Consider the following 25,506-nt stretch of genomic DNA (forward strand, 5'->3'; position numbering starts at 1 on the left):
TATATTTTGTTCAGGATGACACATTCTGCTGCAGTACGTTGTGGTCCGTTGTCCATAATTAGTTGCTCTGGAATACCAAAATGAGCAAGAATATTTTTCAGTTTCTCAATAATACTGCAACATGTTATGTCTTTCGAGTACATTATTTCTATATACCTGGAAAAATAATCCACAATGACCAGGTAATGATGTCCTCTGAATTTACATAAATCTGCAGCTATTCTCTTCCAAAGTTTGTCTGGTAAAGGTGTTTGTACACTGCATGATTCACTATTGTCTCTTAAATTGATTTGTATTGCGTCTCCTTTCAAAAGTCCAATATCATCAAATCCTCCATCGAGTTCTTCCACCTTTCTCAATAGGCCCATCATGGCTACCAAACTGCAGCTGAGAAGGTTGTTGGTCTTTGATCACATACACTCAATGCATAGCTTTTGTCTTTGTAAGTTGTTTCTGTGGTCAACTGGCTCATGCAGTTCTGAATACCTGCAGAGCTAGCTAGAGCTGTCAGGTGACTTCAGCTCTGGGAGGGGTTGAAGGTGATTGTAAGTCCCTTCTGAGATGACTGATGTCAGCTCCTAAGCCAATTTTAAAGTCAATAGTCTTGCCGTGAATATTCAGTTTCACTCTCCAGGCAGGCTCTGGCATCACAAGTGATAGATCCCAGAAACAATGGCTTTTGATTCTCTGTAATATGGGAAAATTCTCGGATTGCTTTGGTGTGACACAGATACAAAATGTCCATATCTCATGCATTTATTACACCACGTGCCTTTAGCTGGACATGCATCATCTCTTGGGACAGGACTTTTTCCACACCTCATGCATGCTGGCTGGAATTTCCCTGTAATGGGGTGGGACTCACCACCGCAGCACCTCCTGCTGGACATCCTGGGAATTAGCTCTCATTTCACCAGAGCACCCTCATCAAGCAATGTCTGGTGATGTCATACCCGTACTAAGGGAGTATGTAGTGCATGTACTCTTCACACTGCTGTAAGGAGTGTGCAGTGTAGCCATAACCCTCAGTCAAAATAAAGGCCCTATTCCCTTAGGGCCTGGTCCTACCGAAAGACTTCCATTGACTTCAGCTGGCTTTGGATCAAGTTCACAGAGCAGGAGTAATCAATTATTTTTTGTCAAGGTCCAAATTTATTGGTTAAGGTATAGTCAAGGTCCAGACTCCAGAGAAAATAATTTAAAAGAAAAAATTAGTAACAATAATGATAAGTAAATAAAAAGATTTCAGGGTCTGTTCAAAAATGTGTGGCTGTTTGGATTTGGCCTACAGTCCACCTATTGAGTATCCCTGTCAGACAGCGATGTTAAACATCAGGGCTAAAGTGCTTTCCATGTCCCATTAAGCAAATGCAAAGCTACTGTGTGAGACGAGCTCCATTCTAAATGTTCCTCTCACTCAAAATTGCTCTCAGGCAGAAATCACAGACTTGTGACTTGGAATTGTGATTCCCCCCCGCCCCCCCACCAGCCCTACTATGAATAATTGCTCACTTCACAAAGGTGGCATTGCAGAGATTAGTTAGTTTGTAAATGGCTCTTTGGATGAAAGAACTAGAAATGAATATTTATTTTAGATAATAGGCTCTGGAATGGATTCTGGGTTATCTACAGGGCCAGTGCAACCATTCAGGTCACCTAGGGCACTAGGATTTGGGGGGCACCATTTTCTTTGGCAGCGACCGCAGCGGTCAGGCCTTCGGCCCCCCCGATAGCCGCCGACATTTAGGTGAAGGGAGCTGGGGCAGGGGAATGCGGGGAGGGCAGCCTGCAGCAAGTGAGGCGGGAGGCGGCACGCAGGGGAACTCTCCGCCCCACCTCATCCCTGCCCCACCTCCTCCCCGAGCACGCAATGGCTGCTTCACTTCTCCCGCCTCCCAGGCTTGTGGCACCTAATCATATTGGCAAGCCTGGGAGGCGGGAGAAGTGAAGCAACCATGGTGTGCTCGGAGAGGAGGTGGGGCAGGGGTGAGCTGCTTCACTTCTACTGCCTCCCAGGCTTGCGGCACCAATCAGCTTAGGAGCCGCAAGCCTAGGAGGCGGGAGAAGTGAAGCAACGACGGCGTGCTCAGGGTATTCATGCACAGAGCAGGGGTGAGCTGAGGCCGAGAGGTGCCTCAGGGCGGAGGGGGGGAGTTGCCATGGGAGGGCACCTCAGGGCAGGGCGTGGGGGGGGAATGGCACAAGGTGGAAGTTTTGCCTAGGTCACGAAACATCCTTGCACCGGCCCTGGTTATCTATGTTCTGTTCCCATTGTTACTACCAAAGTTCTGGGTGATCTTCACCCCCCTGTGCCTCAGTTTTCTTATCTGTAAACTAGGGATAGTTGGTACCAACCAAACCACCCATTAAGTGCTTTGAGATCTATGGATGAAACGTGCTCTGCATGTGCTAAATAGGTTGGAGGCGTAAGAGCAAACTAGAAGGGGGTTCACCCTCAGGCTGGGCCTCTGGTTGCTACTGTAATGGACATAAGTGACTACAGTGGTTGGGCACGTTGCCCTTTGCCCTGTAGCTGTGCAGGCCACACTGGCTGCAGGAGCGATTTGGGGAGCAGTAACGTTTGGCACATTGCATTCACCATAGCCCAGCTGGTTCTCTGTAGGGCCCTGTAACCTAGGGCGATGCAGTACCAGTACCGGCCAGCAGAGGGCAGTGTTTAAGTTGGCTCCCGCTCTCCCAGGCCTGGGGGTCGAGCTCTGTGCCCTGATCAGCCCAGCCTGCCCCTAACGACCGCCCCGCCTCCTCCCTCTGCTCTGGCCTGGCCTCTCAGGCGGGCACGAGCCCGGCGCATTGGAGACTACAACTCCCAGGGGTCAAAGCTGGTGGGTGTTTCTCCCCCCCTCCCGCGTTGCCTTATGGGAATAGCAGCTCGCGGGGCTGGGAGCTGTCGCTCAGGAGTGGCTCAGCGGGCAGTGGGGACTCTGCTTCCCAGCGTGCTCCGCGCGGGCAGCCGCGACTGACGGCGCGCTTCCTGTGCGCGCGCCGCGGGGCGCGGCCGGATGTAGCCGCCTGGGCCGCGCGCTGCGAGGAGGAGCGGTTGGGCCGCGCTCCGTGAGGTACGGGCCGCGCGTGTTCCCGCCCTGCCCGCGGCGGGCACCGTGGGTCCTGGGGTTCGGGGGGGGGTCGGTTCCTGGCCGGCCGGGGACTGCCCGTCCGCCCCGGGGAATTGCCCCCTCGCTAGTTCCGAGGTCACAGGCCCCTGGGCCCCTCCCTGCCCGGGCGCTCACAGCCCCGCCTCCCCCTGGCCCGGGGCTATAGCCCCGCTGAAGCGAGTCCCGGCCCCCCGCCGCGATCACAGCCCCGCCCCCCAGGGTCATATGTCCCCTAGCTCCGCCTCCACCCAGTATCACAGCCCCGCCCCCCAGCGTCACAGACCCCGGGCCTAGAACTTCCCTCCCGCTCCATCGTCTCTGCCCTGCCGGGCTGGTCACAGCCCCTCCCCAGTATCATAACCCTGCCGGGGGGGGTGTGTCACAGCCCCCCTTTCCCTGCATCACAGCCCCTCCCCAGTGCCTCCCCTGCATCGTAACGTGCGGGGGGGGGTTGCAGTCCCCCTTCCCCTGCATCTCAGTAGGATCATTGCCTTGCCCTGGGGAGCTGTGAGCTCAGCACATGACACCCTGCAAGGCTGTCAGGTGCTGTTGTCTGTCTAAAATACTGACGTGGCCCCCATCGTCTACTGCTAGGGTATCTGAGATCCACCACTAACAGCTGCCTCCTGTAAAGCTTTGCCCTGGAGAGTGGGTGTAGTAACAGCTGGCCTAGGGTGACTGTGCTCTCTGGCTCCCGTTGCAGCAGGGGGAGGAAGGAGGAGAGCCTGACTGAGAGCAGCATGGAAGATTCTCCTGGAGACCTGTCCATTCAGAGAGATGCCATCCTGTCTGAGTTGTATCATATTCAGATCACCACCAAGAAACTGTGAGTCTCCTTGGGATGTAGGGGTCAGTACTCCTGGCCTTTGTTGTTGAGATGGAAGAGGTTTTCAAAGTTTGGGAACTTTTCCTTTCTGCCAGTCCCAGCTGTGGTGAACTGCCAGTTTGAAAGCAGTCCTTATGCAGGTGCATTTACTCCTTTCTTCTTCATGTGGTTTGGAGGATTGCTGTTGTTTCTGCAAAAGCTGTTGATCCATGTGCTATGACTAAAGTGTCATAGGGCCAGATTTTCAAGTGCTAATCTTCCACTTCACCCAGCTAAAGGCCGTATTTTCAAATGCGCCCATTGTGACATATGTCCAGATTTTACTCCTAGCGTGTTCGGTGCCAAACAGTTAAAAATTCTACACACAATATTCTGCAAAATTCTGCAAATTTTCAAAATAACACTACATAATCATACCAGTTTCAATTATTTTGGTAATTTATTTCAAAATAACTGTCGGCAAATGTCCATGTAACAATACTGACACAAAAATTCCCCCAGGAGTAGAGAGTTAAAGAAACCCCTAATACAACGCGGTTCCTGTTTTGCTCTGCCACCTTCCCCACTCTCCCCCCCCCCCCCGAGCCCAGCCCTGGGGCCCCCCCAGCCAATGCATCAGAATCCCCCATCCCAAACCCAGATGTGGGCCACATAAATGCACACACACATACCACTGAGCCCAGCCATGGCCCTTCCTGCCTCCCCTGAAAACCCCAGGATCCAGTGGGAGAAACAGCCTGATGCTTGGTCCCAGGCTTTCATGACGTTTCCTGCGTGGTGCCCTCTCCTTCCCTCTCGGCATGCTGGGAACTGCAGCTGCTGGGAACCCTCTACCTCCCTGTCCCTCCTCTCAGCTGTATATTCAATGTGTGAGCTGGGCTTTGCTGGCTCCAGTAACCCGTACTGGCAGCTAGCAGCACTGTAGCCCATTTCTGTGGGGGAAAAGGAAATTCTGCGCACACAACATTAATTTCTGCAAAATTCTGCATTGCACAGTGGCACAGAATTTCTTCAGTCACGGGCATAGATTCTGTGGGTGCTCCAGGGCCCTGCTGATCAGTGCCTCCCCCTTGTGCCTCCTGCCGTGAAACAGCTGTTTTGTGGCATGCAGGAGGCTGGGAGGGAGGAAGGGAGAAGAGCGTGTACCCGGAACGCTTGGGAATTGGGAGAACTGAGCAGGGCAGGAAGAGGTGGGGCGGGGAGTGGGGCCATGTGGGGAATGGGGCGGGGCCGAGGACAGTGCTGGGGGATGGAGTACCATCTGGCACTTTGGAAAGTTGGCACCTATGTCCCCAGGAGTAAGATTTTTAAAGGAGTTCAGGACCCAATATAAAAAATCTTTTTCTCTTCTTTTGGTGTCTGACTGATTTAAAGGTTTTCAAAATTTGGCCCCAATTGTAAGTGCTCAGCTCTTTTGAAACCTGGCCCATAGTTTTCTCCCCAATCTGTCCTGCAAATTTTACCATCATGGGAGTAGTGTGCAATGCTGTTCATGATTACTATTATTTATCAGTTACTCTTGTTGACCACATTGATTTTGACACTCCTCTGCTAAAATTCTCTTTTTATTTAATCAAATTCAGTTCTCGATGGGGTATTTTGTAGCCACTGGAAACTAAAAAGAAATTTTTAAAAAATCTGTTGTTTTTCTTTCCCATTGAACTCAGGCTGGGACCATGAATTTTGGCATTGGCATTATGTCCTGAGTGGCTTCATTGGTGTGTGTCTCAGCAGAAAGTGCAGAGTTCTTTTTCCAGCCTAAATCCCAGAAATGTCTGCAGAATTTTTATTAGGACAGGCTCATGACAAAAATTAGGAATCAGAGCCACAGTTGGAGATGACTGAGAAATGTGCTAACTGTTCCTTTTAAAATACCTTTTAAAAAAATGAATTTTCCTACCTTGTGATGTAGATATTTGTTTTCTAGGGTGCAGCAGCTGAGATCCTTGGTGGCTTTAACTGACCCAGAGGAAGGGAAATTGTTTCAGTCTCAAGAGACAGTGAGTGACTAGCACACTTTCCATGCCTATTTACAATCTTTATTGAGAACCTATATTTATAGAGCTTAGGCACATATTTTTCTACCTTAAAATTTTGCAGTGTATTCATATATTTCTATATTGGAGGAAAAAACCCTGAATTGTTAAATAAAACTGGTGTACTGGTAATAGCAAAAATCTATTTTAACTAGTCATATATTCTGAAATAAGCCCTGTATATGTGCATTAATTGCTCACATTCATGCACAAAAGAATGGTTTTATTTTAAACAAAAATTTATCTAGTGACAGAATGAGATACATGTACCTGAGATTTGGAGCAATATGATTTGACACAGTACACAATGTCTGTCATGTACAACATCAGTTGAAATAAGGACAATCACAGTATTTTTTAAAATAGCATAGTGGATGCTGCAACCCCTTCCTCGGTGAGCCCTGAGAATGTTGAGCTCAGAATATAGCAGGGGTAGTCTCCTCACACTAGCTCTTTTCTGTTTCATTTGCAGCACTTCTTAAGTCGCACAGTTTTCCATGGCCTTGAATTGCTGTGATGTGAATAGAAGAGTCTCTCAGGACATTCTGTTGTGATGTGGTTCTCATTTCACAGATGAATTTATATTTGTTCTTTCTCATTCCAGGCTTTAAAGTCACTGGATATTTGGAAGACCTTATTTGCTGCAGCTGGGCCTAAGCCAGAGAGCACAGTTGAGTAACAGCCCAAAGATGGGAGATGAAGGTGCTGGTGAGCCCTTTATGGGTATAGTGGATGGCGGGGCCAAAGATTATGAGGGCACTCTACCTTCTGACACAGTTTCACTCAGTGATTCAGACTCTGAAGACTTTGGCTTAGTGGATGAAGCAGAAGTTGATACGATTTCTCCAGTGGAACCACCATCTTTGGATGATGTAGGTTATGGATCAGATGAGATCCCTGATTCTTCAAACAGCAACCTTAAGTCTCCTGTCCAGCCATTCCATCTGAGAGGCATGAGCTCTACCTTCTCGCTGCGTAGCCAGAGCATATTTGATGGCCTGGAAGGGGCAGCCAAATTAGCGGTGCCCTCTATGGCTGAAGATAACATTATTGATGGGAGGTTTAAGCGCCCTCTGCCCCCACCCACTCCTTTAAGCAAGATGGCTGCAGAAAGCCTTGGAAGGCAAAGCAAGCCACCCCCAGCTCCCAAAAGCTCTCCAGGAGTCCCAGACTACGTGGCACATCCAGAACGCTGGACAAAGTACAGCCTGGAAGGAGTTTCAGAGTCCAGTGATAAGACCAACAGGATAGCTGCCATAGAGTTCCTAGAGGGCTTGAAGAAGAAAGGAGGAGAACAAAGCTCAGCTATGCAAGACAGCTACACCCCATATTTCAACCAGGACCCATCCAGCTATGGTGCTGGAAGGATAATATTTACCAAGCCCACAAAGATAGGCATGCGTAGTTCGGAAAGGAAAAGACCAGCAGAGGAGGATGGTAAGAAGCTCCTGAACACAAAGCAAGGTCTGAATGAGAAATCTCCTAAGAAGGGCAGTGACCTGAGGGAGGAAGATGAATTTGAGCTGGACCATCTAGACATTGAAGAGAAGAAGACTATGGAGGAAGAGGAGCAGGTGAAGTTGGAGGACCTGGGTACAAAAAGAGAACTTGGCACAGGTTCCGCTCACACAGGTGAAGATGCTTTGGTGGAAACCGTAGGGTTTCATGGCAGTAAGAAAAGGAGTAAGAAGCATTTCCGTCTCAAAGCAGACTATGAAGAGGCTGAAGAGTCTTAAGAGAAAAACTAATTATACCCATCCAGAGGCTTCACTGTTATTCCAGAAGGCTACCATTGTTTGCTCTCTCTCAGCTCAGATCTCACTAGTGGGGCAGGTGGCAGGCTTTTGTCTAGCACTCAATTTCATGGTCTCCAAATACACTATTTTTAGTAAGTTTGTCAGAAATTAAAGTACAAAAACCCTATACCTGCAGGGAACAGTGTGGGTACAGCACCTGGAGGGGTAGGGAGTGGAGTGTGTGCTCTTGAACAAGCCAGTCTGACTGACGCTGGCACAGTGTCAAGTCTTTGACCACAGAGAGAGCCTGTCCTAACACAAGTACTTCAGCAGGAAGAATGAGGGATTCAGGAGGACTCCCTGCCTTTCCCTATTCTTGCACCCTCTTAAAAAAAAAGTTAGAACCCCGTGACCAGTGCTGTAGAAGTCGGGGGTCAAAAGGGATCAGGATTGAAGAGGAGCATATAAGGTAGAGTTTTAAAGTATGAAAAACCAAATCCAGTAGTTGGTTTCCTGATTCCCTACGTCTGAGATGGAAATATTCCCTTAATATGTATGTTCCTAATTGGGATCAGGTGGTACAAGGATTGAGCCATGCTTCCCCCACTGCCAGCGAAAATAAAAACACAGTAAGTAACTGGCCATGAGCTGAGAGGGCACAATCAGGAGTGGCAAATTAAATGGTTTTTAAGGTAGTCTTGAGTATTTTCCCTGTTACTTTCTAACGTATCTTATTTTGTAAAAGTTTAAAAGAAACATGAGGCCTGTTGAGACAAAAGATCTTTGGAAACATTTTAGCAAAGACATGCGTGAAAGCCTCAGTCACTTCTCAACATACTGTGTGTACAACTGAAATTTATGTGACAGTTTACTGACTGGTCAAGCAGCCACAAGCTTTTTCCCTGTGTGTGAGTGATGTGCTGTGCAGATGTCTCACCTCCATAATTTGCAGTGCTTCCATTTTGACTCTTAAGTGGACTAATTGGAAGGGAAGGACTTGTACTAAGAGATTCTCTTTATACTTTGGTTGTCAATAAAAACATTTAGTTGTAATTTGGTTTCTGGGTCTGTTTTCCACCTATAGGTGTATTAGCATCAAACACAACTATGAATATTAGTAGCGAAGTATAGACACAGTTTCATTTGACAAGGTGGGATTTCAGGTAAGAATCTGAGAGGATTTTACTCTAAATATGTAGAGAGAGGCTTTTTTTTCCTCTCTTGGTCTTACTACTTTTTTTTTTTGTAACACTGGAGTAGCTTTACAAGTGCAAATGGAATCATTAACACAACAATAATGAATGTTAAACTTTTACATAGCACTTTACAAATATTCTTGTGAGACAGGTTAGTAAGTTCTGACATCGCCTTTGGTTAAATGAGGGAAAACTGAGGTTGAAAAGTTACATTCTTAGAATGGATATTCATATTGTGTTTCTTAATGACCGGTCCGGTCCCTGAGATCTGGAAGGCAGCAAAACAGTCCCTGGTATCAAAAAGATTGAGAAACACTGCTATAAAAGACAGCATGTTGCTTAGGCAATTTGGCTTGATTTATCATGGCCAGTGTTGTAGATTAACATTTAATAATATGCAATTAATCAGCCAAGTTATAATATTTATAACTGGGCAGTAAAAGACCATCTCTTCTTTCCTTGGAATCTGCAGTTTCACTACATTCATTCATTGTAGCTAGAGATCCATTGCTTAAACCCTCATGCAAACTTGGGAACATTACTGATAGGGTGCTTGAAATCTCTAGAGAGAGAATTCTTGGCTGCAGGACAGGAACCATGGCTGCTTTTTTTGCTTGTGCAGTCCAGAGCATCTGGTTGTTGCTTCCAGAAAAAAATAATTATGTGCCATGGGTAGAGGGTGGGGCAGTAGTGTCAGTCTTGTGAAACTGACCTTGTCCAGAACAAATTGGCTTGGAGTGCAATAAAGAGGAACAATTAAGAGTTTATGGACATTCATAGGACATACCTAATACATAAATCCTGCTGGTTTGAAGGGGATTCAAAAATTCAGATGAGGTATAACTTCCAGAGTTGTCACGGTATGTTTGCTTTCAAATAAGGATCTGAATTCACTGATGATTCATATCAGTAATGGCAGGAAGTGTTTTGGTTTGACAAACCAACTACTTCCTAAACACAAAATGTCCCTAAAGCAGTAGCCATTGGTTCCACCTCTCTGTCTCTAAAGGTGAACAAACTATTGTAGCATGGATGCCAAAACTATTCCCCTGTGTAGGGCACAATGATGTGGCAGAGCTGACTTGAAAATAAGATGAGCAAATTCCTATTGTAGGAGGAAGTCCTTAACACCTTTATTTCCATTAACAAGAACCTCTTGCTTGAAAGCTTCTGAGCATAAAAGGCATTATAACCTGATCTTCAATTTTTTTTTTTTTTAAATTTTTGCGTGTGGTGGAGCTTTTCTGAGATCAAGAAACCTGACGGGGGAGGTGTGTTACTTACCAGGAGCAGCATTTATGATACATAGGAGCCTACAGGTATAATATTTTCTAGGAAATCCAATTTAATTGAGGCCTGTCCATCCAAGAAAGCCAGAAGTCCAGTACATTTTGCCAATAGTCGTGTATTTACCTGAATCCAAAAGGTTGGGCACTATCCCTACAAAATTACAGGAAGAGAACCTTTCAAGTAGTAAAATTCAGTTTATTTGTGTATGCTGTCTCCTATAAAAGTATAACAAGGTTTCACAGACAGTTAGCCTATATGTGCAAATAAAGTAGTCAAATATACAAGTGTAATATTTGTAGCTACTGTAATGAAAAGAGAAAAGGTGAAATGTTCATAGGTCTAGTTTCTAGGAAAAATGATGGTGTGTGGAGTAGGATTTGATTTTTCAGAGGAATGAGACAAGAAGAAGAAAAAAATCAGAAGATTTCTTGGAGGTAAGGGAGCTGTTCCAACTTCTGGGGCTGTGTTGGGAGAGTTTCTGTTGCCCACTATTAAAGCAACACAGGCAGCAGGCAGAAGGCTGGCATTCAGGGAGCATAGTGGATAGAGTCGAAGGGGTACAGGTAGTAGAACATTTATGTGCTTGGGGTTTTGAAATGGACAGCAAGCCAGTGAAGACTTGAGGACAAAAGATGTTTCAGTTTCTGCATCTGGGAGAAGTTAGGCCTAAGGAAAGGCCATAAAGGAGGAAATTACCATAGTCAAGATAAGGAGGAGATGCTGGAAAGTATAACGGTTTGGGGATGAGAAAAACGATCAGTGCAAAAATCTGGCTTCTATGCTGTTGAAGCCCTGGGTTATTTCCTGATTTGTTTTTGATTAACAATCTCTAGAGAAGTAAAGAGCCCATGAAATTGAGCTTTCTTCAGCAAACAGATGAGTCGACTAATTTTACTGTGCCAGTCTTGTGAAATGTCACAGTAAGCATCATGCTTTTTGTCAGAGTAATTCCTCTGAGAAGAATACAGGGAATAACAATCAAGAAATGAAGTCCTCAGTAAAAAAACGAAATTTGAGAAGGGAGTGGAGGGCACAGTGTTTTCGAAAATGTGATGGTATCAGTTTGGAGGGCATCAGAGAAGGTACCAGGGTGCAGCAGAAGATGCTTATTACCATGACTGGTGAAATGAAGTACACAGGCTATAAGAGTAGGGTAGAGAAGAGAGCCTTTATATGGCTAACGAGGAGTCACCAGTATGGATTAGATGAGAGGATAAGAACCAGGAAATGGGAAGTGGAAGAGAAGATAGGAGAGGAGGATGCAACAAAGAGAGCATGCAGAGCAGATGTTACAGGAGATGAGGTGGTTCTGGAGTGTATTGTGGGCCCTGTCTGGCAACATGGCAGGCTTTGTAGAGGATCAAGAGAATCATGCAAGACATGGTTGCAGAGCAAAGGAGGATGGAAGTCTGACATGGACAGAAGAATATTACATAGCACAGGTGATTGCCTCTAGCAATTGATCTGCTTTTCCTTAATGTGGGTAAATAGGTTAAGAGAAACATAGTAGACAGGCAGGTAAGCACTCTGCGTAAGGGCAGGAGATGAAGATGGGGAAAAAAATCTCACTGCCCTGTTCACTACATATATAAATACAGTGAGAAGGAAATAGAAGACATCTGATACACGAGTACATCAGTGGTGAAGTCCTGGCCCCACAGCTTAATGGCAGTTTTGCCACTGACTTCAGTGGAGTTGGGATTTCACCCCAGAAGTACTTCAAAATGGCAAACTAATCTGAGGAAATGAGAACTTCATTTAATTATCAATGTACATCATATCATTTTCAGACTCTTCTATAAGCTCTTTGCCTTCACTTCTTTCTGGTAGGATTGTTTGATTTGTGCTGGTATTCATAAAACCTAACAAGATTTTAAAAAAATCAGTGCATTAGTTTAAAAGCATTATGAAAACAAGCTCTTACAATAACTATTGGGGTCTTTGGGGAGCACTACAAAATTTAAGCAGTCAGTGAAAAGCTACACTAGACCATCATTTTTGCATTTTCCACTTCAGACAATAAAAATCTTTGTGTTAGTTTCTAGTCAATTTCAATGTCTGATTCTCATGCAATGATAATACTACAATGTTTGGGTAGAAAATGCTGCAAGGGAATTCTTTAAAAAGAATGGAAATCTTTTTACAAAATTAATCTGGGGGGGAGGGGAATTTACTATTACTGCCACTTTTAAAAACAGTCCATTTTGCAAACTGTTGTGAGAGAAATAAAGGTGTATGGACTCAGACTCAACCATCTCATGACTTTGTGTCTAGTGATCTGTGCTTTACTCCAGCAGTTGAACACTGAAAACTACTTTGAATGTTTGGGGAATCTTATGCTCTACTATGCAGATACTCTTATGTGTTCCACATTACCATGTCTGTGACTGGGAAAATGTTCAATCAGTTGTGTTTATATTAGCTAGGATTGTGTAGTTTGTCATGGCTCAGGCAGTGGTGTTATAAGGAGGGCTTTGGGATGTACGGTCACTGGGAAGCGTTTACGGATAGACGACTGTTCGCTCAGGATGGACTTCATCTAAGCAAGGAGGGAAATAGAATTCTAGGATGGAGGCTCGCCGACCTCATCAAGAGAGCTTTAAACTAGGAAGTTGGGGGAGATGATTGGGAGATGTTCGGGAGATCTCCACGCCGGAATATAACCTGGAGAGGGAAGTAAACAAAGTGAGAGGGGATATCCTTGCGGTCCAAAGAATTGATCCAAGGAGGAATAGTGGAGTAAAAACCAGAGTAACGGGTGATGCTGGTGGTAGAAGGTCTGTGCACGACGGGGGAAAGAATGTCACTGACGCCAAACGCCGAAAATTAAAATGTCTGTACACTAATGCAAGGAGCCTAGGTAACAAGATGGAGGAACTGGAGCTACTGGTGCAGGAAGTGAAACCGGATATTATAGGGATAACCGAAACCTGGTGGAATAGTACTCATGACTGGAGCACGGGTATTGAAGGCTATGTGCTGTTTAGAAAAGACAGGAAGAAAGGCAAAGGTGGTGGAGTAGCCTTGTACATCAATGATGAAATTAACTGTAGCAAAATAAGAAGCGATGGAATGGATAAGACAGAGTCTGTCTGGGCAAAAATCACACTGGGTAAAAAAGTAACTAGAGCTTCCCCTGAGATAGTGCTTGGGGTGTGCTATAGACCGCCGGGATCTGATTTGGATATGGATAGAGACCTCTTTAATGTCTTTAATGAAGTAAACACAAAGGGGAAATGTGTGATTATGGGGGACTTCAACTTCCCGGATATAGACTGGAGGACGAGTGCTTGCAAGAATAATAGGGGTCAGATTTTTCTGGATGTGATAGCGGATGGATTTCTTCATCAAGTAGTTGAAGTACCTACCAGAGGGGATGCCATTTTAGATTTGGTGTTGGTGAGCAGTGAGGACCTCGTAGAAGAAATGGTGGTAGGGGACAACCTTGGTTCGAGTGATCACGAGCTGATTCAGTTCAAACTAGATGGAAGGATAAACAAATGTAGATCTGGGATTAGGGTTTTCGACTTCTCGAGGGCTAATTTTAAAGAGTTAAGGAAATTAGTTAGGGAAGTGGATTGGACGGAGGAACTAGTGGATTTAAATGCGGAGGAGGCCTGGAATTACTTTAAGTCGCAGCTGCGGAGACTGTCGGAAGCCTGCATCCCAAGAAAGGGGAAAAAAACTATGGGCAGGAGTTGTAGGCCAAACTGGATGAGCAAGCAACTCAGAGAGGGGATTAGACAAAAGCAGAAAGCTTACAGGGAGTGGAAGAAAGGCAGGATCAGTAAGGGAAGCTACCTTGGTGAGGTCAGAACATGTAGGGATAAAGTGAGGAAGGCTAAAAGCCGCATTGAACTGGACCTTGCAAAGGGAATCAAAACCAATAGTAAAAGGTTCTACAGCCACATAAATAAGAAGAAAACAAAGAAAGAAGAAGTGGGGCCGCTATACACTGAGGATGGAATGGAGGTTAAGGATAACCTAGGCATGGCCCAACATCTAAACAAGTACTTTGCCTCAGTTTTTAATAAGACTAGTGAGGAGTCTAGTGATGATGGAGGGATGATAAACGGGAATGTGGATATGGAAGTGGATATTACCGCAACTGAGGTAGAGGCCGTACTTGAACAGCTCAATGGGACGAAGTCGGAGGGCCCGGACAATCTCCATCCGAGGATATTAAAGGAACTGGCGCGTGAAATTGCGAGCCCGTTAGCGAGAATTTTTAAGCAATCGATAAACTTGGGGGTTGTGCCGTATGACTGGAGGATTGCTAATGTAGTTCCTATTTTTAAGAAAGGGAATAAAAGTGATCCGGGTAATTATAGGCCTGTTAGCTTGACGTCTGTAGTATGTAAGATCTTGGAAAAAATTTTAAGGGAGAAAGTAGTTAAGGACATAGGGGCCAATGGTAATTGGGACGAATTGCAACACGGATTTACTAAAGGTAGATCGTGTCAAACCAATCTGATCTCCTTCTTTGAGAAGGTGACGGATTACTTAGATAAAGGAAATGCGGTAGATATAATTTACCTAGATTTCAGTAAGGCGTTTGACACGGTTCCGCATCGGGAACTGTTAGTTAAATTGGAAAAGATGGGGATGAATATGAAAGTTGTAAGGTGGATAAGGAACTGGTTAAAGGGGAGACTCCAGCGGGTCGTATTGAAAGGTGAACTGTCAGGCTGGAAGGAGGTCACTAGTGGAGTCCCTCAAGGATCGGTTTTGGGACCGATCTTATTTAACCTTTTTATTACTGACCTTGGCACAAAGAGCGGGAATGTGCTAATAAAGTTTGCGGATGACACAAAGCTGGGGGGTATTGCTAACACGGAGAAGGACAGGGATACTATTCAGGAAGATCTGGACCACCTTGTAAACTGGAGTAATAGAAATAGGATGAAATACAATAGTGAAAAGTGCAAGGTCATGCACTTAGGAATTAATAATAAGAATTTTAGATATACGTTGGGGGCGCATCAGTTGGAAGCGACAGAGGAGGAAAAGGACCTTGGGGTATTGGTTGATAGCAGGATGACTATGAGTCGCCAATGTGATACGGCTGTTAAAAAAGCAAATGCGATTTTGGGATGCATCAGGCGGGTTATTTCCAGCAAGGATAAGGAGGTGTTAGTACCGTTATATAAGGCATTGGTGAGACCCCATCTGGAATACTGTGTGCAGTTCTGGTGTCCCATGTTCAAGAAGGATGAATTCAAACTGGAACAGGTTCAGAGACGGGCTACTAGGATGATCCGAGGAATGGAAAAACTGCCTTATGAAAGGAGACTCAAAGAGCTTGGCTTGTTTAGCCTGGCCAAAAGAAGGCTGCGGGGGGATATGCTTGCTCTATATAAATATATCAGAGGGGTTAACGTTAGGGAGGGAGAGGAATTATTTAAGTTTAGTACTAATGTAGGCACGAGGACGAATGGGTATAAACTGGATATTAGGAAGTTTAGACTTGAAATTAGACGAAGGTTTCTAACCATTAGTAAAAGCAGCAAAGAATCCTGTGGCACCTTATAGACTAACAGACGTTTTGGAGCATGAGCTTTCGTGGGTGAATACCCACTTCCTCAGATGCATGTCTAACCATTAGGGGAGTGAAGTTCTGGAACAGCCTTCCGAGGGAAGTAGTGGGGCAAAAGACTTTTCTGGCTTTAAGACAAAGCTTGATAAGTATATGGAGGGGATGTTATGATAGGATCGTTAATTTGGGCAATTGATCTTGGATTACCACCAGATAGGTCTGCTCAATGGTCTGCGGGGAGATGTTGGATGGGATGGGGACGGAGTTACTGCAGAGAATTCCTTTTTGGGTGCTGGCAGGTGAGTCTTGCCCACATGCTCAGGGTTTAGCTGATCGCCATATTTGGGGTCGGGAAGGAATTTTCCTCCAGGGCGGATTGGCAGGGGCCCTGGAGGTTTTTCGCCTTCCCCTGCAGCATGGGGCACGGGTCGCTTGCTGGTGGATTCTCTGCAGCTTGAGGTCTTCAAACCAATTTTGAGGATTTCAATAACTCAGTCCTGGGTTAGGGGTTGTTATAAAATTGGATGGGTGGGGTTCTGTGGCCTGCCTTGTGCAGGAGGTCAGACTAGATGATCATATTGGTCCCTTCTGACCTATGAGTCTATTGTAAACATCGGGAAAAATCAGGGAGGAGAGATGGCAATAATCACAAGTCATAGATAACGGCTGTCTGGGCTTGGGCCTCTAAATGAGTAATCTAATCTTCTGAGACCTTTCCATGTCAAGACCTTGTGAAGTTCTTAGTTACTTCCCCTTATAGTATCTTTTTTTTTTTTAACATACAAGAAAGGTTAGACATGGAAAATATCTATTAAGTCGGACTGTTCCCAGCCACAGTGCAAGATTGTTAATGTGAATCGCCTATTTCTTAGTCTGGACAAGATTTAAATGTGTCAAACAGCGAGGCTTGCCCTTCCAGTCATACAAGGTCAGATCCTAAATTGGTGTAAGCAGGTGTAACTTCACTGAAGTCAATTGAGCGATGCTGATTTACATCATCTGATAATCTGGAGAATTACTATTCTCCTATTATAATTATTAAACATATTGTGGGAATGCCTAGGGTTCAGCCAGGTTGGGGCCCATTGTACTAGGTACTGCATAAACGTAATAAATGACAATCCCAGCCCCAAAGATTCCATGTTCTAATACGTCTTACTGTTGGGAAGCTTTTGAGATCTGCAATCAAAATGCTCCTCTTTATAATTTCATCCCCATTACCCCAGTACCTCCCTACATGATTCCTCTTTGCCATTTACACCCTTTTATGGAATTGTTCACCCACACTATTTTGCTCTGCAATTATCATTTCAAATACTCACTTGTATATTTTGGAACTGGTCTATTGCACAAGAGGTTATTTTTGCTTAAAGTATCTGCCATTGAAGAAATAACAGCTGAACAGTAGTTAACCTACAAAACAAGTAGTGGTCATGTTAATTCTATTTCTGTAATCCTTCAGATTAATTATCCTTTACAAATCTAAAAAGTCAAAAATCTAAGCAGTAATTATTAAACTTCCTAAATAGCATTTCTATTAAATCAAATACTGAGCCATAAATATCTACATTTCTATTCCGTATATATACACAGATATCTATAGGTGGCGCAAACTTTCAACCAGAAAAATAGGTGGCTTAATGTATCTAGCTAAAAATATTTTTTGAGTGTTGCTGTTGAATTTGGCCATTTATCTTTATATTTGGTGTCAACATTTATTGAATAAGAAGTATTTTTAAGGAGCAGTGAAAAATATATTGGAAAAAAGTTCTGCGATAAAAGTAATAAGATAAGCCACAAGGCCAAAAGTCCACTGGGGAGCTCTAGTGACATGGAAAACAACACATGTACTACTTAGTACTTGGATAGTGCTTAACATTTTAAAACTGTTTTACAAATGTTGATGTTTGTTTAAACACCAGCTGCTTGTCGTCAGAAATTTAAGATGGAATTTCCTTGTATTATTAGTGTTGCATATTTGTAGGTTAGAATATCACTTTGAAATGTCTGTTTGCATTCAATATGCTAACAAGTCAGTGTAGATCATATCAGTGAAAGTATAACTTGTATCAGCGGATGTGGGTATTTTCATAAACTACGTATAATTTTAACATAAAAATCCAACTGCCAGCCAGTGTCATTTCTAAATAGTTAATTTTTATCTCTGTCAGAGCCATGAAATTCAGCCTTAGAATAACACTCCAGGCACGAGACACTTTTTTTCTTTTTTCTTTTTTAACCAGCTGGAAATGGAATTTATGCTTTACTTGCTTTATATACAGTAGAATTTGGATTTATCAATATGCACTTTGAGTGACCATTGAGATCCATAGATCAAATCTTACTTTCCAAAAGCTGGTTCCCATGTGTTGTCCCCTTGTTTAAACTGCTCTGTGGAGTTTTTGATTGCACGGAAGTGATTTCAGTTTCCCTATGTTCAAAGGCTGGAAAATAGTTTCATGGGTTTTTGAGTGTCACTTGACTGCCGTTAAGAGATTTAACAGTTCAAGGGAGGACTTCAAGGCTTAGGTTTAGGCAGAAAGCTACCTGAAGAGAACTGAACCGGCAATAGTTCACTGGAGGGAGAGGTTGGTCTGGCAGGACCAACAGAATGAGAGAGAAATGCACTTACCCTCCCCCTTCTCTCTAACATTTGGCAGACCAGTGAAGATTCTCTCCTCCACAGAAATATACAATGAGGCCACCAGGGGCCCTGATGGCGACAGAATCCTCTTTCCTTTTGCCCTCGTAATGTAAAGTGAACCAGCTAAGGCCTACGTGCCAACACCACCCCCTCCTTGTAGAGAAGGTCACGGTCAAGGTCCAGTCCAAACAAAAAATGAAGAGAATATTAGCAAAAGTATATAAAAAGTGTTACTTACTTGTGATTCCAGAGATCTAAGCCGTTTTTCTTGCTCTTTCATTCCACTAAAATATTTAGACAGGTTGTCCACCCTAATACAAACAAAGCAGAGATACATACTGAGCAAAGACATCTGCAAATTACAGCTACATAATTCTTAACAGAGTTAGATCCACAGCCCCACTTCTGCCTGCTTTGCACTGCTGAGGTAGAGGCACCCAGAAGGCTGCCCTAAAGGGTCATTTGGGGATTTCCTGTTATTGAGAGGGTATAGTGAGAATGCAGGGGGTAGGGCTGGAGTACACAGCAGTCTGGCCAATCCTTATGTCTAATTGCCCCCAGGGAATCATATACTGGCATGAGTTAAAGCAGTCCTTAGGTTGCTAGGACTTGTGCCATGACCCATTCAGTTTCCAGCTGCTCCAGGAATCCAGGAAGGTGTAAAAGGGTGTAAAGCCAGCTGTAATTCCTTACCCCTCTTTCTGCAGCAGCACTCAATGTGAGCTCGAAACTTGGAAGAATTGCACCTATAGTATTTTTATCATCAGCTAAGACGTACTAGCTGTTTCTTGAAACTTTTTCAAAGTGTTCTGTTTCCAGAAACTAGTTTCATACTTTTAATTGGTAATAATAAACCGCAAAATATCCATGCTAGCTCTTCCTCCCCCATGAAGTCCAAAAGCTTCTTCAGAGCTCACCCGAATGTATCCAAACTATTTTAGGCCTCTCTGTCCATACCCACTTCACCTAATGGCACTTTCCCCAGGCTGCTTCTCCCTCTCTTTCACCCTATTCATGCATGCACCTCAATGCAATCCCTAAAGGGTCCCCTGACTTCTAAATCCCTCTTCTGAATTCAGCTCTTTCAAACCTCTCCCTTCATGGGTGATATTCCTTGAGCATATACGTGGGAGGCTCGTACTGACTGCTGGGTTTGGATCTAATGTGTTCTGGCCTGTAGCTTCTGTAGTACAGGGGACAAGGAATATGTTCCTAGTCTATGCATCTTGTGAGACTACAGATTTGATGAGATTTTTGGAGACAGGAGAATGACCCTTTCAGTGCAGCCCGAATTACTGCTCGCCACCAGCAAGGGTAGAAAGCTGAAAAGGTGGTATTTATCTGAACCTTTTCCAACTTCATAAAGTTTATGGCTCTGTTTCAGATCAGGAGCAGAGAAGTTAAAGCTGATTCTTACTTATTCTCGCTTCTGCCCCTCCCCTTCAAACCAGTAACTTTATTCCTAACTTACAATATTTAAAACTAACAGAATGTCATTATCAAAAAAGGCTCTTTTAGGAGGCACTTCAATGTATTTTTATTGTTTGCTGTAAGAGCTATTAGGCTCTGCTTGCTCATCTTGCTTATTCCCAGGGCCACAGTTCTAAAGTCAGTCTGATTCTTTGATGACTCTAAAGTAAAAATAATCTAATTATTCTAAGTTATTACGAATAAACAATCAATCAGGCAGTTTTTGTGTATCAATTAGGTGGAGGGGAAGAGTATTTTCGCTGCATATTCAAATAGGCTGTTCTAGGCTCCAGCTATGATATAACTTAGAAAGGAAAAGGCTTGCTTTGAAAAAGCACTCAAAGCAAAACCATTAGACGGCAGAGCTAATTGATTTCAATGTGGTCTGTTTATGCCAGAACTGAAGTTTGAATGAAACTTTTGCAACGTGCTGGCTATCTTTCACAATAATAGTTACTGCATTTGAGTCATGTTATTAAATGCCTCCCCAAAGAAGGCTTACTCACGTCGCCTTAGGTGTTGCTTTACATGTATAGCTTACGTCTCCCTTAAAATAATGTGGTATACTTTGAGGTAGTAACTTAGTAGTTCCCATCTTCAGAATGCTATATAAAAATCAGCTCATCCTTACAATAGTTCTGTCAAATAATGTTCTCCTCCTCTTTCCTGTGGTGTAAATGGAGCTAGGTTTAAAAAACATTGTGGAACTAACATGACTTTTGCTGCAATCACATTGTTCATCCCTTGTTTGTTATACTGCGTCCCCCTGCCCGGGCTTGTTTTGATTGTAAGATCTTTGGGGTAGAGAGTCTCTGTTACTCTCTTTGTACAATACCTAGCACATTGAGGCCTCCCTTCTTGATTGGTCCTTATGCATTACTGCAATGAACATGATTAATAATTCCCTTGTAATAACCATGGTTGGCCTTTATATCTCAAGGATAATGAGGACTTTACAGCTCTCATAGGATGCATATTTCCAAACTAACTGCACTTTGTTTTTAATGTCCTGCTCCACATAGTATCATGCAGCACTGCTGACCGGGCCATTAAAAGTCTGGTCAGTGACGCAGCGGGGCTAAGGCAGGCTCCCTGCCTGCCCTGGCTCTGTGCAGCTCCCCAGAAGTGGCTGGCATGTCTGGCCCCTAGGCGCCAGGGCAATCAGGGAAGCTCCCTGTTTTGTCCCCATCCACAGCTCTACAGCTCCCATTGGCTGGGAACTGTGGCCAATGGGAGCTGCAGGGGCAGTGCCTGTGGGTGTGGGCAGCACGCACTGTGCAGTTCCATCTGGCTGCTACTCAGTCTAAGGACCGGACGTGCCAGCCACTTCTGGAGCAGCATGGAGCCAGGGCAGGCAGGGAGCCTGCCTTTGCACTGTGGACCAAGAGCCACTTGAGGTAAGTGCCACCTTGCCTGCACCCCAACCCCTCTGCCCCAGGTCAGAACCCTCACCCAGACTCTGCACCCTAACCCCCTACCCCAGCCCTGAGCTCCCTCCCAAAGCCCACATCCTGCACCCCCTTCCGTACCCATAACCCAACCTTGAGTGCCCTCCTGCATCCAAACTTCCTCCCAGAGCCCACACCCCCTCCTACACTGGAACCCATGGCCCCTGCCCAGAACCCCCTCCTGAACCCCAAACCCCCAGCTGGAGCCTGCACTCCCTCCCACCCCCTAACCCATTGCCCTAGCCCAGTGAATGTGAGCGAGGGTGGGGGACAGTGAGTGATGCAAGGATGGGGGCTGCAGTGAGTGGGGGAGCCTCAGTGAAGGGGCAGGGCAAGGTTTTGTGCAATTAGAAAGTTGGCAACCTTAATCCAAACCTGCAGAGCAACAAGGTTCACCCATCACTGCATCAAAAAAGGGGTTCAGAAATGTTGAAAGATGAACAGAAATGTACTTGTTAAATGTTTTCTTTAGTCTCTCTTCGTTACTTTCTTTTTTCTTTTGTTCCAGGTTTGCGAGATAATTTTCCTTTTGGACCACCTCCCATGTTATGATTTTTTGATCCAGGCTGTCTGGCAGATCTCTTTCTGTGGAAAAAGATATAAAAAACACACCTTTATCAAAACACGTATGTGTGTTGGGGGGCAGGGAGTGGCATGTGTGTACAGGAAGGAAGGTAAGTGAGTTGTAAATTTGCCATGCTAAAATTTGGGAGATAAACTGTGGATTTACTATGGCAGAAGTGTCAGGTTATAGTGTAAAGAATTGTGGCTTACAAGTGTTCCTTTAAGTGCAAAGTTTAGAGTCATTTCTTCATTGTAAGAGTGTTGACCTTTCTATAAAACTGTCTTGCTTTAGCCTAGATGTGACCTCATTCAAGACTGCTTTTATGAATGTCCCAGGCTTACTGAATTGTTACACAAATACTGCAGTTCTAAGGTATTGACAGATATTACAGGTTGGTTACTCATTGACTGTCAGACCTTACCAATGCTTCCCAAATAGCAGTGAAGGAAAAAGAAAGACTCCAACAAAGAGCTGACTGGCAGTTAGAAATACACCTCTACCTCGATATAATGCTGTCCTTGGGAGCCAAAAAATCTTACCACGTTACAGGTAAAACTGTATATTGAACTTGCTTTGATCCACTGGAGTGTGCAGCCCCCTAGCCCCCGGAGCACTGCTTTACCGCGTTATATCCAAATTCATGTTATATCGGATGGTGTTATATCGAGGTAGTGGTGTAGTTGGAGGCAGGACTGTCAGAGGCCCAGTTCTTCATTTATTTATTTGAGGTTTTACTTTAAACGCAGGAATCCCAGAAATATACAGAGGCTCAAAAGTGTTGGGGAGAAAAAGCAGAAAGGATCCAAAGAGCTGGGATGAAGCTTCTACAAAGAGAAGTCTAAATGCCTTCCCCCTTAGCTCCTAACTCCTCTTGGTCTAGCTCTAATCCCATCTATATGGGGTTGACTCTTTGATTCCTTCTCCACTCCAGTCTGTCTTGAAGCATTTCCGCAGAGTCTGCAGTTAATCAAATCCTTTTGTATAACATCCAACCATCTAGGTCCAGTCTTTTAAACCTTCCGTTACCCTCCACTTCTAAGTTTAACACCCTGTTTCCGACATAGTCTTATGATCTTGTTTTCATATGCCCAAACCATCTAAGCCTGATTTCCCTCAGCTTTTCTGTATTTGGTGCCATCTTTACACTTCCCATAATTCATTTGCTCCAAACGTGGTCCGTCCTTGTAACTCCAGACATCCATCTCAACATTTTCATTTCTCCTGTATAGGGGGAAGGGATAGCTCAGTGGTTTGAGCATTGGCCTGCTAAACCCAGGTTGTGAGTTCAGTCCTTGAGGGGGCCACTTAGGGATCTGGGGCAAAAAATTAGTCCTGCTAGTGAAGGCAGGGGGCTGGACTCAATGACCTTTCAAGGTCCCTTCCAGTTCTAGGAGATTGGAGATTGTCATATAACCACCTGACAGTGAAACAATGGATATTTGTGTCTCTGGTATGGTTTGAGCATTGTTTTAAAGTACAGAAACAATGTTTTAGTTACGTGAATAGCAATAGAATAGGAGGAGGAATCTGTTTTTTCAGGCTTGTTTAATATATAGTATTGCTATTTCAATAGTGGAATTTTGCATGCAGCCAGTTGTTAAATATTTAGTCTTTTTATATAATGGCCATTTCTAAATGGGATTTAACCTGTGGAGACTTGGGTTCAAATGAACTTTATTGTCTAGGCTATATTACTAATAATAATTATGCAGTATTCAAGCACTACAAATAAAACAACATAAACTCAGCCTTTTAATACTCAAATGTAAATGCATTTATTTATTTGATTTATAAAGACAAATGGATGGCCATGGAAACCTCTGGGCAATTGGACATCCTTTAATTTCAGAACAACAATTTAAATGCAGTGGACAGCTCACACAACTTCCGCAAATGCCTGGGTAAAAAATGGACCTCGCAGCCTGCCTTGAAGGCTAACGTATCTGGGCTCTGGCCCCCCAGGGGAAGGAGTGAATTCAAAAGAGAATTCTTGCAGAGAATGCTCTGCAAGCAGCCCCCTCTTGTTTGACAGAGTTTCAGCTACAGTGGCACTACTGACCTTGACTACAGCAGTACACCAAATGATGGGAGAGGTGGTCTGTCAGGGAGCCAGGTCCCAAAACAATTTAGAGCATTAGAGGTCAAACCCAGAACCTGGAATTCTACTTCAAAGCATATTGGCAATCTGCACAAATGGAATGAGGGAGGGGTCTATTGCCAGAGAAACATGCTGATATTATTAAATTGTATGCACTCTTTATTAATAGAGAACACTGCAAAATGAGTATTAGAAGCTGAAGTATAGTGAGTGCATATAAAAAGATCTACTGTAAAAATAATAAAGATGCTACTACCATTTCTGGCAATGTTCCCTCTCTCATGCTCTAATGGGAAATTCCACTGGAGACAGTAGAACCCATACATGGTTTTAAGGATGCCCCCTATGCACTATTGCTAAAATTCAGAAGCAGATTAATAACAGAAATAGCAGTTTATTCATTAAAATTCTCCAATTAAAAAATTTATTATCCTTTCATTAATCCAGCCTACTTACTCACCTTTAAAAGAACAAACATTGCCATTTAATTATATTGTACAAAGAAAAGTTGATGCCTTGTGGAAAAACACTAAATCCTCTTATTTCAGAAGCTAGATTATAAATCATATTTTTACACATGTATTCTCACACTGTTTATGAATGAAGACATATCAATGAAAATAGAAGCTTTTGTTTTTTGAAAGTTTATTTGCTCTCCTCTGTTTCTTATTCACCACCTGTGGTCAGGCTCCTCTGAATCACCTGGTTGCTAGCTCTATGTTAACAACTCACCCAGATGTTCCTTTTTGTGCTCCATCTTTTTGAAGATTCTTCTGAGAATCAGATGCACGTGGCTAATAATGATAAATGGTGGTGCCAACGCTGGACGACCATGGTATTCCACAATCAGGTTGTACCGCTGAAATTTCCAGAAGATGTCTGCATTGCCCTGAACAACCTGAAAAGTATAACTTTAACCAAACAAAAAAAAGTATGTTAAGCTTTTCCCTCCATGATCCTAAAATTTATTATCATTTTTTCTTTAGCTTGATTGCCACCTCACTATCACTCTCTCATTGTTCCTCTTTAAAATAAAAGATAACGTATGTGCACCTCACTAGAGATTACGTTACTTGCAGTAGTTGCCTTCAGACAGACAATAAGGCACAAGCCTTTTTAAAGATGGCAACTGTAGTTTGCCAGAGTAAGGCTGTGGCCTGGTCTACATTTAAAAGTTAGGTTGGTGTAGCTAAGTCAGTCAGGGCCATGAAAAATTCACATCCCATAGCTTTGCCAACCTAACCTTTCAGCGTAGACCAAACCTATATCAGGCAACCATATTGAGCCACATCCTCAGCTGGTATGAATCAGCACAGTTCCATTGTCTTCAAGGGGCCACGTCAGCCCCTAAACCAGTCAAGGGATTCCCCTATGAAAGGATCCTCCATGGGCAGGTCCGCCAGGTGTACAGCTGCTTTCACCTGCAGATTTTACCTGATTTTTTTTGGTAAAAAGGAAAAAAATATTTCCTTTGTTTTTTTTTCCTTTGAGGGATATAGCGAAAGCCCCAGGGAGGGTAAATTAAAAACTGTGTGCTTGTAAAAGTTT

The 25,506-nt window shown here is 44.0% G+C and overlaps 2 protein-coding genes across 3 annotated transcripts in view; one reads left to right on the top strand and one right to left on the bottom strand.

Annotated features, from left to right (window-relative positions):
• Nucleotides 1-2,981: 2,981 nt before the first annotated feature.
• Nucleotides 2,982-8,764, top strand: TSSC4 (tumor suppressing subtransferable candidate 4). 2 transcript variants are annotated; one of them, XM_050953742.1, is made up of 4 exons: nt 2,982-3,077; nt 3,817-3,939; nt 5,867-5,939; nt 6,580-8,764. In XM_050953742.1, the coding sequence occupies exon 4, from the start codon at nt 6,665-6,667 to the stop codon at nt 7,709-7,711; it is 1,047 nt and encodes a 348-aa protein (XP_050809699.1). In that variant the 5' UTR covers nt 2,982-3,077; nt 3,817-3,939; nt 5,867-5,939; nt 6,580-6,664; the 3' UTR covers nt 7,712-8,764. The 2 variants fall into 2 exon arrangements, with proteins under 2 accessions (XP_050809699.1, XP_050809700.1); XM_050953743.1 differs by lacking the exon at nt 5,867-5,939.
• A 3,135-nt stretch (nt 8,765-11,899) lies between these two features.
• Nucleotides 11,900-25,506, bottom strand: part of TRPM5 (transient receptor potential cation channel subfamily M member 5) — a 63,636-nt gene continuing 50,029 nt past the window's right edge. Inside the window, exons 21-25 of the mRNA XM_050955978.1 lie at nt 24,691-24,869; nt 21,748-21,880; nt 18,616-18,688; nt 17,056-17,146; nt 11,900-12,059 (exon numbers count right to left, since the gene is read on the bottom strand). Of these exons, the coding sequence (XP_050811935.1) occupies nt 11,956-12,059; nt 17,056-17,146; nt 18,616-18,688; nt 21,748-21,880; nt 24,691-24,869 (580 nt within the window). The 3' untranslated portion in view covers nt 11,900-11,955. The remainder of the gene's footprint in view (nt 12,060-17,055; nt 17,147-18,615; nt 18,689-21,747; nt 21,881-24,690; nt 24,870-25,506) is intronic.

Source organism: Gopherus flavomarginatus, chromosome 5 (assembly GCF_025201925.1).
Source record: "Gopherus flavomarginatus isolate rGopFla2 chromosome 5, rGopFla2.mat.asm, whole genome shotgun sequence".
NCBI lineage: Eukaryota > Metazoa > Chordata > Testudines > Testudinidae > Gopherus > Gopherus flavomarginatus.